This window comes from Fukomys damarensis, unplaced genomic scaffold (genome assembly GCF_012274545.1).
Source record: "Fukomys damarensis isolate Sample0158 unplaced genomic scaffold, DMR_v1.0_HiC HiC_scaffold_32, whole genome shotgun sequence".
In the NCBI taxonomy this organism is placed as follows: domain Eukaryota; kingdom Metazoa; phylum Chordata; class Mammalia; order Rodentia; family Bathyergidae; genus Fukomys; species Fukomys damarensis.
Genome location: NW_022900944.1, coordinates 15,853,315 through 15,867,880, shown reverse-complemented (window position 1 = coordinate 15,867,880; position 14,566 = coordinate 15,853,315). Strand labels below are relative to the sequence as shown.

At 37.7% G+C, this 14,566-nt stretch overlaps 1 protein-coding gene across 1 annotated transcript; it reads left to right on the top strand.

Moving 5' to 3' along the window:
* The first annotated feature begins 680 nt into the window (after nucleotides 1-680).
* Cnep1r1 (CTD nuclear envelope phosphatase 1 regulatory subunit 1) lies at nucleotides 681-13,263 on the top strand. The gene is made up of 5 exons (XM_033757992.1): nucleotides 681-748; nucleotides 5,320-5,393; nucleotides 8,753-8,862; nucleotides 8,962-9,016; nucleotides 11,955-13,263. Coding segments are annotated over exons 1-5 (282 nt in total). The 5' UTR covers nucleotides 681-747; the 3' UTR covers nucleotides 11,997-13,263.
* The last annotated feature ends 1,303 nt before the right edge of the window (nucleotides 13,264-14,566 follow it).

Below are 14,566 nucleotides of genomic sequence, written 5' to 3'. Positions count from 1 at the left end.
CCCCTCCCTGTCTTAGAAAACAGCATCGACGCTTTGATGCTGTGGCCGAGATCACCTGCAACCCACTGGGAGAGGAAACGAGCAGTCTTTCCACACGCGCGCGCGCGCGCACACACACACACACACACACACACACACACACACGTTATTAACAGGACTGGTGAGATAAGACAGCCTTGCCCTTATTTACAAATAAGGGCCGGAAGCCAGAATCGGGTAATTGCTGTCAAAAGGACTTCCAAAATTTTGATGTCCTAGTAGAAATAGCTTGGTTCCAACATAACTGGGCTGTACTTGATTTTGATATTTTGATTTGTAACCCCCCAAATTCTAGCTTTGGATGCCGAGTGACATTGCCATTAATTTTCCACATACCATTTTTCAAAGCTTCGGGAAAAAAACGAACCAGTCAGTTTTCTTATGTGTGAAATCAAAAATAATGTAAGAAACTTGGTGTTTTTGTTGTGCTTGAAGCTGTTGTAGTAAACAGTGCAGGGATGCATGTAAGTTGAGATATGAAATAGTGTATCTAAAATGCCTGTAATCTCAGTCATTGGGAGGTTGAGGCCAGCCTGGACTACATAGTCAGATCTTGTCTCAAAACAAAGCAAAATTTGTCTCAAGACACATGTCTAGTAAGAATGGCTAATTAGAGAACTGAAATCTTTTTACCTAGATCTAAAGGCTTTCGAGAGGAGACTTACTGAATATATTCATTGCTTGCAACCTGCAACTGGACGTTGGAGAAGTAAGTTTCTGTTTCTTAAAACAAAATAAACTGAGAGTTGATTATTGTATCCCTTAGTAGGAATGATTTGCTGTTTCTTAAAACTTTTGATTAACAAATGCTTGCTTTACTAAACTGTAAGATTTGTCTTTGAGCAGTTTTTAAACTTATTTAATATTATAAGTACTTCAGTGCAAAGAAATGTTTAAGGACATTATATAACTGGCCACCCGAAAAGGACAGTCTGTTTTTCTAGGCATGGTAGTGCAGGCCTGTAATTCCAGAACTTGGAGGGGTGGCGTTAAGGATCATGAGTTTGAGGCCAACCTGGACTACCTAAAAAGTTCAAATCCAGCCTGGGCAATATAGTGAGACTGTCTCAAAAACAAAGCAAAATAACTGTTTTGTATAGTTAAATTTTAAAATAGGTTTTGTTTGTTTTCTGTTTTGTTGTGATACCAGGGATTGAAACAAGGGCCTTTGCATTGAGCTACATCCCCAGACATTTTTATTCACTTATTTTTGGGGGTTTTTGACAACATCCAGGCTGTGTTCAAACTGTGATCCTTTTGGCTTCCCATCTGGGATTACAGGCATGTACCACCATGCCTGGCTCATATATTTAAGTTTTATTAAATATCGCTGCTTTGATTAACAAATACGTGTAGTAGCCAGCATGGGGGTACACACTTAGAATTGCTGCACTCTTGAGTGGCTGAAGCAGAAGGAGTACAAGTTTCAGTGCAGCCTGGACAATTTAGTGATTTAGTGAGACCCTTTCTCAGAATAAAGGGATGGGGATATAGCTTTGTGTGACGGCTACGGATTAATCTGCACCCCCCAAATACACATGATACAAATTTCAGTAACTTGTTTAGCAGTTTTATAATTTGCCTACAAACTATCAAAATAAAGTTTTACTGTATTAAGAAAAATCTTACCAGGTGTGGTGGAATACATCTGTAATCCCAGCATTCAGAAGACCGAGGCAGGAGATAGTTGTGAGTTTGAGGCCAACCTGGGCTAGTGAGTTGAAGGCCAGCTTGAACTACATAGTGAGACCTGGTCTCAGAAGACCATAAAAAGACAGACTTTGTTTTTGCTGGGGGTATAGTTCAGTGGCAGAGTATGTGTCTAGCACATGTGAGGTCCCTGGTTCAATCCCTAGAGTGAAAAGGGAAAAAAAACATGTTTGATATATACTTGTAAAGGTTATGAAATATTCTTTAGTTGATTTTTTTCCCTGGCACTGGGAATTTAACCCAGGAAGGCTTTACCACTGAAGTATGACCCCAGTGCTCTTTACAATTTTTTTTTATTTTGAGACAAGATCTTATTTTCCCAGATGGTCCTCAAATTTACGGTCATGCTACCTCAGTCTCCCTAGTAGCTGGGATTATAGTCATTATATCACCATGTGCAGCCCTTTAGTTGGTTTTTAGTGGAGCCTCATCCAGAAAATAATTCACATTATTGCTATCTGTTCATAAATATGAGTCCTGCAAAATATTACTTGAATAAATTGTAGTTATTGCCCCATGGAAATACACTGTGTAGGAAATGTAGACAAATATTCAAGTGATGAGATATCAAACTATCAAATAAAATGCTTTGCTCACCTGTATTAGGACAGTCTGTGTGTGTGTGTTTGTGTGTGTGTTTGTGTGTTTGTGTACACATGTGTGTGCATGCATGTGTTGATGGTCTTGCCCTGTTGTCTGTGCTAGCCTGGGCTCAAAGCAAATCCCCTGTAGCTAGGCCTGCAGGAGTGTACCACCATGCCTAGCTTTGGAACCGTCTCAGTATCTTGGATATTCTTTTTGTTTTTTTTGTTTTTTTTCCCCAGTACTAGGGATTGAATTTAGGTCCTTGTACTTGTGAGGCAGGTGTGGTGCCACTGAGCTAAATCCCCGGCCTTGGATATTCATTATTAAAGTTTAATTCCTGCCTAGAAAAAAGTACAATAGTACACATTGAGGATATATGGGGTTGTTTTTCCCCTTGTGTTACTGGGGATCAAACCCAGCACCTCACACATACTAGGCAAGCGTTCTACTGTTGAACTATAGCCCAGCCCAAGAACACACTTTAAAGTGTAACTCATTTTACAGTTTTTCAGGACCAGAGGAGCAGTATTGATATTAAGGGTCCTTTTCTAGGTCAAGATTTTTTGGTGTATGCTTTGTATTAGCTCTGTTTGTAAAGATTCAATCATTTACTATGAGATTTCTGATTGGTCAGAATTCATAAGTAATAATTTTCTTAGATTCTCTGGGTTACCTAGAAATTGCCTGCAAAATTGTTTCACTGTTACCTGAGAATCTTTTAAAATTTATATGACACAGGGCCGGGGATTTAGCTCAGTGGTTCTTCTGCCTGCCTCACAAGCAGAAGGACCTGAGTTCAATCCCTGGTACCAAAAAAAAAAAAAAAAAAAAAAATTTATATGATGTTGCCGTATCTTATAAAATAAAGTATAATAAGCAAACTACTTTTTTTTCTAGTTCATATCTTAGTGCTTACATGTAAATGGCTTCAGCTTAATACCAAGTAAAAGGCATGTATATGAGGTCCTTTCTATTGTTTTGCTTTTTCTTCATTTTTACCTGTTTGTATAGCCGGATGTGGCACACACCTGTAATCCCAGCCTTTGGGAGGCTGAGACAGAAGATTGAGACTAGCCTAGGATACATATCAAGTTCCAGGCTAACCTGGACAATAGAGTGAGAGCCTCTCAAAAAAATAAATAAAAATTTAAAAATAACTCTACCTGTGAAATACAGATTTCTTCCTGGAAATATAGAATTACAGGAAATTGAAATTGAGTTTAGTTTGTTCTTAGCTCAGAATTTTCATTCTATTATTAAATATATAAAATGAGACTTTTTATTTTCTGTGACTTATCTCCTTTAAAAATACATCTTTTGCTGGGCGTGATGAGGCATGCCTGTAATCCCAGCCCTCGGGAGGCTGAGGCAGGAGGATTGCTGTGAGTTCGAGACCAGCCTGGACTACATAGTGAGTTCCAGGTCAGTCTCAACTACATAGTGAGACCCTGTCTCAAAAAAAACAAAACAAAAAAAAACAAAACATCTTTAAGCCAGGTGTGTTGACATACACCTGTAGTCCCAGCACTCCAGAGTCTGAGGCAGGAGGATTGCCTCAAATTCAAGGCCAGCATGGGCTACATAGTGAGTTCCAAATCAGCCAGAACTATATAACGAAACCCTCTCTCAAAAAGCCCAAATAAACTCTAGCACTCAGGAGGCTGAGGCAGGAGAATTACTGTGAGTTCGAGGCCAGCCTTGTCTATGTAGAGTTCAAGGTCAGCCTGAACTATATACTGTAGTAACACCTTGTCTCAAGAAAAAGTAAAATAAAAGTACATCTCTAGAAACTGTAGCTTTTTGAAACTTGATCTGCACATTTAAAAAACTTACGACATCCTGAAAGGCAACATCCTCCTCTCCAGAATATTAACTAGGTCCTGGTGCCCTTTTATTATCTTTTAGTCATAAAATACTAAATATCTTTTATTCTTGCTTTATTTATGATCTTTTTAGAATTTTAAAAATAACTGTCTTAGTAAGGAGAAATAAGCATTTCTATGTTCCATTAGCCACAATGTCGACCCTGACTTTGCTTTAAGTCCTGTAAAGAAAATCAACGGGTCTGCTGCACACAGACTCCATGCTTCCTCACACTGAACTCCCATTCACCAGCAGGCAGTTGTGTGCAGGGAGCACTCTTGAGTCAGAAATCTCAGTGCATTTTAAAAGGAATCTTTCTTTAGTTTGTTTGCATTAGAAAATGGAAGTTGGGGTTTTTGTTGTTGTTGTTGTTGTTGTTTTTTTTTTTTTTAGTTACCATCTACAAAATTAGCACCGAGCACAGTAAAAGTTATGTAACAGAATCTAATATTGAAGAACTGAACTTGGTGGCTATGCCCATAGTTCTAGTACTCTAGGAAGCTGAGGCAGGAGGATCACAAGTTCAAGCCTAGCCTTGGCAATTTAGTGATTTAGAAAGAACTGTCTCAAAAAAGAAAAAAGACACCGCCTGCCTCGCAAGCACAAGGTCCTGGTTTCAATCACTGGTACCAAAAAAAAAAAAAAAAAAAAAACACTGGGGATTTAGCTCACTGTGGAGGCCCTGAGTCCAGTCCTCATCACTGCATTAAAAAAAGAAGTATAGAATCTTATATTGACGTTCTACCATTGGGGTTTTGGCTTTTAATATCATTAATCTTTTTTTTTTTTTTTTTTTTTTTACTGGGGATCAAACTCTACTCTTGCCAGGAAGGTATAGCACTGCTGAGTTACATCCCTGACTTTTAATCTTCATTCTTATAATATCTAGCTAAGTAATAAGGGAGTCAGTACATCCTCAGATATATGTTCAAATACTAATTCAGAGTGTTTAGAGAATTCCTCAAATCATTGGCAAGTCTCCTAATGCTTGAGTCCAGCCAATGCATTTTCCACTTAATACAGGGTTGTATTCCTTGGCTCTCATTCATCAGGGACTGGTGGTGGTAGTATCAAGTATGAAGGGTGTATTTGCTTACTAATTTTCTGTTTATCTTTCATCAGTGCTTCTTATAGTGGTGTCTGTCTGTACAGCTACTGGTGCCTGGAACTGGTTAATAGATCCTGAGACACAAAAGGTAGAAATTTTGTTTTAAAATCTTTAGTAGACTAAATAAGGTAATGGGTATATCAGTGCTTTATTAATTGTAAAGTGTTATTTAAATGCAACCTATAACTTCTACTAATGACATTAATCATTATATTAAAAATAAGCCCTATGTTAATTTGCTTAAGGAAAACTATGGCTGATTGTTGTGATTTAAATTTCTTTGCAAGGGGAAAAGCCTAAGAAATTTACTCCGTTTAAGTTATTTTTGCATTTCATTTCTCAATTGGTGTAGCACTTTTTTTTTTTTTTGGTACCGGGGATTGAACTCTGGTCCTTGCGCTTGCAAGGCAGGCCACTGAACCACTGAGCTAAATCCCCGGCTCTATGTGTAGCACTTTTACATTTGTTTAAACTTACCCCATTTTTGCTTTATTTCACTGTGAGCATTCTGTTCTGCTCTGTTCATTTAGTGTCTTCAGTGCCAGCTTTTAATAATATTTCCTTCTATGAGTTATGTTTGTTAGTATCATTCTTTATCCCACAAAGCATTTGGGATGACTTTATAGGGAACGTGTGGCAAAGCACCAAAATATGATCAGGTAAAAGCCAGATTAGACTAAGAGGTCAAAACGAGGAGGGAAACCAGGTCGCTAGTATATAGGACGTGTGACCCAGCAATGTTGCCAGAATTGAGCTTACCTAGTAACTGAAGTCTCAGTTAATTTTGTGCTTTTCATTGTCTGTGAGAAATATGTGTCAGTTTCTTGAGCTAGCAATGCTTTTCTTTATCAGAATTTATATCTTTAAAATTTCCTGCCTGGAGCTTAATACAGGAAATGCTGAGAGCTCTCCCATCAGGCACTGTGCAAGAACATCCCTGTACTGAATGCAGTATCACATTTCATAATGGTATCTCTTGAAGCATTCTTTGATGGAACCTGATAAAATGTTTCTACCTCTTTCTACGAATTTATGCCTTAATTTCAAACTCAAGATTTTTTTTTTATTGGAAGCAGTAGTCTCCAATTTTTCAGTGAACGATTTTCCCCCAGTGGCAGTGTTATCATTTTCATAAGTCTTAAAAATCGCTCCCTCTCTTGAAACTCTAATTAAATAGAGTCTGTCACTTAGTGTTATTTTAACCTTTTAAGTTTTTACAAAAGAAAAACCTAATAGTAAGACTATTGTCATCAGTCTAAATAGTGCTTCAGACAGCCAAGGGTTTATTTAGCATGTGGTCTCCCTGACTAGCCACAGAGGGGGAGATACAAAGGCTAGGAACCTGGGGAGATTGGTGATGGAATTTTATGTTAATAGAGGGGATTTTATGGCAGACAGGAAACTCTCTTGTGTGCTCATTTATAAAAATCTGATCTGAGGGTTGTGCTTGGTACTCATCTTTAGGGGAAGAGTGGAAAGAGGCTGGTAAGATTGAAAAAGTCTGTCTTGGGAAATGAGTCTGACTTCTAATTGGAAAAAATATAAGCTGCTTTCAGCTAGTTGAGATCTTAATAAAACACAGAATTAAATGTAATTTGAAATAGGCCCCAAACTATGTAGTTAATATAATTTTCTAAATTAGGTGAGAATATCACTATTAGCCTTAGGGTTGGCTCTTTTTATTTCAGTATTTAATAATCCCAAACCCGATGATAGCTTTACCCAGCCGTTGTGTCTAAAGTGGGAGTTGTAAGCACAGAAGTCATTGGCTACATGGGAAAGAGTAGGGGGAGCTCGTGGCTAGCTGGAAGAAACCTGGCAGAGAAGGAGCATGGCAGGTGCTAATCAGGGTTACCGTTTATTGTCATGGAGGAAGGGGGCGAATACTGACTGAGCTAATTAATAGGAACACATAAAGCACTACATCTGCTGACCTGGTGCAGACCACACACTGGCTTATGGGAATTAAAGTGTCCTCCAAGTTTTAAGGTTTTTGTTTTTTGGGTGTTTTGTTTTTTTGTTTTTTGTAATGGGGATCAAGCTTGGGACCTTGTGCTTGCGAAACAGGCGGTAGCACCACTGAGCTAAATCTCCAGCCCCCAAGTTTTAAGTTTTATGCCTCTGGAATAATAACCTTTCTTTCAGGGTCTCACCTTTTGGGGAGCTTCTTCCCTCCAGATATTTTCAGCCTCTCATTCCTTTGTTTGACCTTTCTGAAATATCTACCTAGTGTTTTTCTCTGTCTTTGTAACAAGCATATGTGTTTAGTTTTCTATCTTAAAACACAACACATCTCTTTGGTGTTTGAGTGGGATGTGCTTAGCTTGAATCTGTTACTCCCATCTAGTTACTAGTCCATTTGATTTTTTTCTAGCTGCTCTAAATGGTCGTCTTCTCTCTCTTAAGTCTGTTTCTGTTGCCCATTCATCTGGTTTTAGCCCTCTGTTGTTCCAGTCATGGATCATCGTGGGCTCTTGGTCTTTTCTATACTCTTAGAATTGTGTATTGTCCTGTTTTCTGTCATCTGATTATGACCAGATCTGAAATAAGTCCTTTCTTCTCTTAACTTGTTGTTGTTATTGTTGTTTTCTTCAGTGCAAAGGATCAAGCTGGGTTTCAGGGATGCCAGCCGTGTACTCTACCCCTGAGCTGTATCTCCAAGCCCATTTAAAATTTTGTTTTGAGACATGCTAATTTGCCTAGACTGCCCTTGAACTTGCTTGTGATACTGCTGCCTCAGCTTCCCCAGTACCTGAGGTTGCTGTACTGTGCCACCACTTCTGGTGAATTCCTAATTCTTTATGGTATACTAATTGTTTTCCCCTATTTGAATATCCTGTGGCCATCAAAATCTCAGTAGCTTCAGAACCAAACTCATTCTTTGCTTCAAGGTGGAAGAATGATTTTGGAGCTGAGTCTTACAAAGATTATGTATAGGAGTATGTGGGAAAGGTGTCATAAAAAATGTGGCAGGAAATAAAGATTAGCCTGGGATCAGGTTATGAATGACAGCTTACCCAACTCTCTTAAGGAATCTTTTTATCAGAAAAGTTAGCCAGATCACATTTGACTTGCATTTTTCTTAGGCTAGAGGTCTCATCCTCATTATTTTTTTTTTGGTACTGAGAATCAAACTGAGGACATTGCACTTGCCAGGCAGGCAGAGTGCCACTGAACTACATCCCCAGGCCTCATCCTCATTAATTAAAGAGCTTAGTAATATTCTAGGTGAGGTTGTTTTTTGAGTGTAAAAATGACTTTGTAATAGCTCAGGTATTTGAAAGGAATGGAGAAGATGTTGCTATATTTTTGCCATGTCAACATTACAAAGGATACGTTTTTATTTTTACAACATACCTATTAGATGATAATAATACATGTATTTATGCATAATAGGACTCCGTATGATTGTAAGATTTTAACATTTTTCTATTTAAACTTTTCTAGGTGTCCTTCTTCACATCATTATGGAACCATCCATTTTTCACCATTAGCTGTATCACACTAATAGGCCTGTTTTTTGCTGGAATACACAAGAGAGTAGTTGCACCATCAATGTATCCTTTGCCATAACGGAAGCTCCTTCTCAGTGATCTGGATGGTTGTTAGGTGTTTCGTGTTGAAATGAGAAATTTTTCTTGACTACATTTGTCCAGTATAGCTGCTCGATGTCGAACGGTATTAGCAGAGTACAATATGTCTTGTGATGATGTAAGTATTTTTTTCATTTAAAAAAATTATAGGCTTGCATAAAGAACCGAGACATTTAGCTTTAGAAAAAGACATTTTATTTCATTTTGGTACCAGGGATCGAACTCGGGACCCTGTGCTTACAAGGCAGGTAGCAGCACCAGACTAAATCCCCAATCCAGAAAAAGACATTTTATTAACAACAGATTTTATCTATGGCATTAATAGATTATTCCTTAAGCACTGATTCTGTGATACTTTTTAACACCTCTGAGATTGAGATGCATTTTACAATGGTGTCTAACAATTAAATTGGCACAGTTAACAATTTCATCTGTCTTAATGATGTAAACTCATGATATAATTGAAGCCATCTTAAATTCAATAAACTATGGTGATCATAATTGACCAAAAATGGCTCAAGAAATGTTGGTTTTATAAACTTATTTATTTCCTGGTATTTCTGTCAAATTTATAGACTGCACATATGATCTACTGAGTTTTAAACAGTAGATCATCTACTAGTGTATTTTAAGAATATCTCACATTTTTTATTATTACCCCTCACCCCTACCAGGACTCAAACTCAGGACCTTGCACTTTCAAGACAGGCTTGGTGCCACTGAGCTAAATCCCCAGCCCCTTATTACTTTCTATTTTGATATGCTTTTATTTATTTTTGAGACAGGGTCTTGCTTTGTAGTTCAGGTTGGCCCTGAACGCATTAGCCCAGGCTAGCTTCAAACACATGGCAGTCCTCCTGCCTCAGCCTCCTGTGTGCTGGGATTACAGGTGTGTGCCACCATACTCACCTGCTTGGTTTTTTTGTAAAAGTATTTTTTTACCTTCAGTTTTTAAAAATTATAAAATAAGTAATTATATAAAATGAGAATAAACAGTTAAAAAATGCATTGAGGGATGTAGCTCAGTGGTAGAAAGCTTGTTTACTGTGCACAAGGCCCTGAGTTCAGTCCCTGGCACCTTCAAAAAAAAAAGTGTTAAAGGGCTAGGGATTTAGCTCAGTGTTGCTGCTCCCTGCCTTGAAAGCACAAGGTTCTGAGTTTGATCCCCTGTTCCAGTTTAAAAAAAAAAGGTATTAGAGCAAGAAAATAACTGGAATAGAATAAAGGCTGAATAATAGCAGGTATGTGGTATTGCATGTCTATAATCCCAACTACCCATGGGGCTGAGGCAAGAGAATCACAAATTTGAGCCCAGCCTGGGCAACTTAGTGACATAGTGAGATCCTGTGATTCGCAGCGGTGATTAGAAAAAGTATTTTTATGAACCAAGCATGGTGGTACACACCTGTAGTCCTAGCACTTGTGAAGCTGAGGCAAGAGAATCACTGTGAGTTCAAGGCCAGCCAGAGAGACCCTGTTTCAGAAAAACAAATAACAAAGTATTTACATATTGTGTAATAGAGGATCATATCTGGGATAGTAAAAGACCTAGTTAAAATTAATGACAAAATAGCCTAGTACATTTGAAAAATGGTAGGCTGGGGTGTAGCTTAACGATTGAGCACTTGCCTAGCATTGCACAAGGCCCTGGTACCCCACCCACAAAATAAAAACTGGGGAAAAATGGATCACAGAAATGAAAATACAAATGGCCAGTAATCATATAGAGTCGACAGAGAGCTCAGCATGGTGGTACACACCTGTTGCCTTAGCTACTTAGGAGACTAAAGCAGGTTTGCTTGAACCCAGGAGTTCTCTGCTAGCCTTTGTGACATAGTGAGACCCTACTTTTTGTTTGTTTGTTTGTTTATTTGTTTCTTTGTTGTGGAGTTGGGGATCCAGCCCAGGACCTTAAGCATCCTAGGCAAGTATAAGACCCTGATTCTTAAAAATAAATACATAAAAGATGGGGCAGCCTTATTTGTAATGGAGTAAATCCAATTTAAAACAATGACTTTCCATTTGTTTTACCTGTCTTATTGGCGAAAGTTAAATTCTTTGATAATTGCAGTGTTGTGTTGCAGTGGGTACACCCGTGTGCTGCTGTGTTGGAAATAAATATAACTCAGCTCTACACAGTGTTTTTACCAACACATACTGAACATCAGCAGTGCATAAATCATTGTATAAGTATTCACTGCTGCAAGCATTCACTTACCCTTTTTTTTGGTTGTTAAATTTAAAGACAAGGTCTTACTATGTAGCCCAGGCTAGCCTGGAACTCATGGTAGTCCTCCTGCCTCACTGTCCCCAAGTACAGAAATATCAAGTGTGCACCACCACGCCCAGCATAATTCACTTTTTAACTTGTCCAAATTAAAACTTGTTTATATTGGAAAAGAGAAAAGTTTTGCCCAGATAGTTGTAGGTAGTAGCTAGACATGGTGGCATACGTGTATAATCCCAGCACTTAGGCTGAGCCAGAATGATCACAAGTTCAAGCCCAGCCTAAGCAACTTAGTAACTTAGACCCTGTCTCAAAGTGAAACAGGGCTGAGAAGGTAGCTCACTTCAAAGGCCCTAGGTTCAACCCCCGGTACCATAAGAAAATAAAACAAAAACTAGTTTCATGTGTTAAAAACTTTGTTTTGTAAAAAGCATAAATTTGTACTAGTTTGGAATTTTATTTAACCACTGGATTAAGTGATTTCTATGTGTGTGGTTTTTAGTGTTAGTGATTGAACCCAGGGTTGTATGCATGCTAAGCATGTGCTGTACTACTGAGCTACACCCCAGCCTTGCTGTGTATGTGTATTTTAAAGTAATAATTCAGACCACATAAAAGAAATTTGAAATACAACTATTAACTGTTTAACCTTTTTTTAAAAACTGTTTAATCTTGATTGTGGAGAAGTATCGTTTCCCTTCAAATGCCCTTTAAAATATATAAATTAAGTAAAAAACAAACAAACAAACAAAAAATATATATAAATTAAGTGGTGGCATTTTTGTATAAAACTGTGCTGTGAAAAAATTTATTTTTTTCTTTTTTACAGACAGGAAAACTGATTTTGAAACCTAGGCCTCATGTTCAATGACAATCTGCCCTCATTGTTATAGGACCTAAAACAGTTTTTCTTCAAATAAGTGATACAGCAAAAAGCCATAAAGGATTCCTTTTGCAGTTGGAAATGTGAAGGCTACAGCAACAACTGACAAGAAGTGTGCAATATTTCCCCAGATGATCTTGATGGTGATAACTCAAGTTATCAGTGCTTTGGTACCTTTGATTACCTGTGTTCAGTATTAGTGTCACTTTAGTACTTCAGCTCCTGCAGATTTTTGCAGATGAAGTATGTATGTTACTAAGTTAAACTTAGAAACAGAACCTCATTCATTTTTTATAATGTATTTTTGCAGACTACTGTAAATAGCAAATCAATGCCAATGTTAAAGAAGAAAATGTTGTGTGGACTTTGTTCTCCTGCACCAGTATTTCAGGAACATCTGCTTGCCATCCCTACGGCTTTTTAAAACCGGCTATTATGTGTGCCTTTCATTCTTAACTCCTCTTCTAAAATTGTACTGCAGGAAAAACATCAGATTCTGCTTAGACTGAGGAAAACTCATCCCCATTATGTTGTAAGCAATTATGGATGTTTTGAGAAACAATTTTTGTTGAACAAGACTGAACTGCAGCAACTATTGTTCCATTTTTCAGTTCATTATTTTCATTTAACACTAAATATATTTTTTAAGAGTTTTAAGAACACCCCAAAGTCTCCTGAATGTACAAATTCAATTATAAATTATATAGTCCGAGAATTTGATAGTCATTGTTTTAGATAATTGGGGTTTGTCTTGTGATAGACATACTGTTACACAAGTACTATGTGGTGTAACTGAGTGTCCTCCTCTGTCACCAGGACAACACGGGAGTGTGCCACAAACCAGAGTCTACAATTCTCACTGTTCAGAGAGTGTTAATGACATACTGTGTATGCATAACAGCCACATGTACTATTAGAGCCCATAACATTAAACTATTGGGATTACTGTAAATATTTTAAAGTACTAGAGGTGCCTTTTACCTGTTTACCTGTTTAGAAGACTTTGAAAAGGTTTAAATTATTACATGAGCAGTCTTTTAAATTTCATTTAACATAAAGCTGACATTTCATAATAGGACAAAAACTTTTTAACACATTTAACTTAAATGTGTTCATTTGGCTTTCGTGTGTATAAAATTTTATTCTTTGAACTGCAGCAATAAAACCCTCTGCTCCTAAGAAGTCTTAAGAGGGGATTCTATATATTCTGCTTTGTTTTATTTTCTGTAAATTTTGTAGGTAAATATGTGCATAAAAATAAATACTTTATATATAACTAGGTATTAGACTTTTTCTTTGGCTTATAAATCTGAAAAAAAACTTAAGCATGCTGTGTATCAGATCAAGGCTAGTTCCAGATGAGATATTTTACTTGAACTCTGTGTAATAGAGCAAATGTTAAGTAGCAATCTTAGGTACCATAGTTTATTAAGCTGTAATTCCTTTTAATGTCTTGTTCATCATGGTCTACTGACATTTGTCTCTTAGGAAGTGCAAGTTCTCTCGTGTCACTCTTTACAGACATGGATTGCCAGTTTCCTCCAAGACTTTAAAGCTGAAAGAGGGATTCTTATAGGTCCTTAATAGCTTTTGCTTTATTTTGGTTTTTTTAGCTATGAGCTCTGAATTCCTTTAAGTATTTATCAGAAGCCTTGACTCTTATCCCCTAGAAAAATATGCCTCTGTACATAACACAAATCTCGCATGCATTTGGAGAGGATTTTCTGAGGCTGGCTTGGAGCCTTTTGGCTCCAAGAAAATATATTCTGGAAAAAGTATTCAACTTGTGTTCATTGAACTTAATTTAAGAGCCACTAAGATATGGTTAAGAATGTAGACTTTTACACTCTTGAGAGGCTGGAGCAGGAGGATCACAAATTTAAGCCCACCCTGGGCAACTTAGTGACTCAGACCCTATTTCAAAGGTTAGGGACAGAACCTAGGGCCTCACATGCTAGGCAAGAAGCATTCTGCCATTCAGCTACACACCAGCCCTCTAAGAACTTGTGTAAACTTAATGTATATGATACTTTTCAAATAAATAACAGAGTAACTTCTGCCACACTCCATAATAAACCAACATAATCATCACCGTGAACATTACCATCTCTTCGTGTACAGTCACAGGAAATGAAGAATCCAACACATGGGTCAATGGAAGTCCAGGGTACTGTGCAGCATTCTCAAGACAGCAACCAGTCCAGATAAGAGCAGGAGGACAGGAGGGAAATCTTGGGGAAGAACCTGGAATTAGTGCTTAAGATAGACAAGAATGCCGGACACTTGGAGAAAAAGGATAGATTGATAGGAACCCAGGATATGAAAAAGGTTAAGCATTCAAAAAAAAATGAAGGTAGTACAAGAAAGGAGTGTGGTTTGATAGACTTCTTAATTTAATAGTGAGCAATATTTGCATTCCCCTAGTAATCAAAACAGTGATCGTTGATCTCATCAAGAATTTCAGCCAGGGCTGGGGATTTAGCTCAGTGGTTCTGCCACCTGCTTTGCAAGCATAAGGTCCTGAGTTTGATCCCTTGTACAAAAAAAAAAAAAAAAAA

Excerpts from the sequence above, each read along its gene's own strand:
- Cnep1r1 (XM_033757992.1), top strand. Across the intron at positions 5,394-8,752 it reads TAGATCCTGAGACACAAAAG|GTGTCCTTCTTCACATCATT; the intron begins GTAGAAATTTTG and ends AAACTTTTCTAG. Across the intron at positions 8,863-8,961 it reads AGAGTAGTTGCACCATCAAT|TATAGCTGCTCGATGTCGAA; the intron begins GTATCCTTTGCC and ends ACATTTGTCCAG.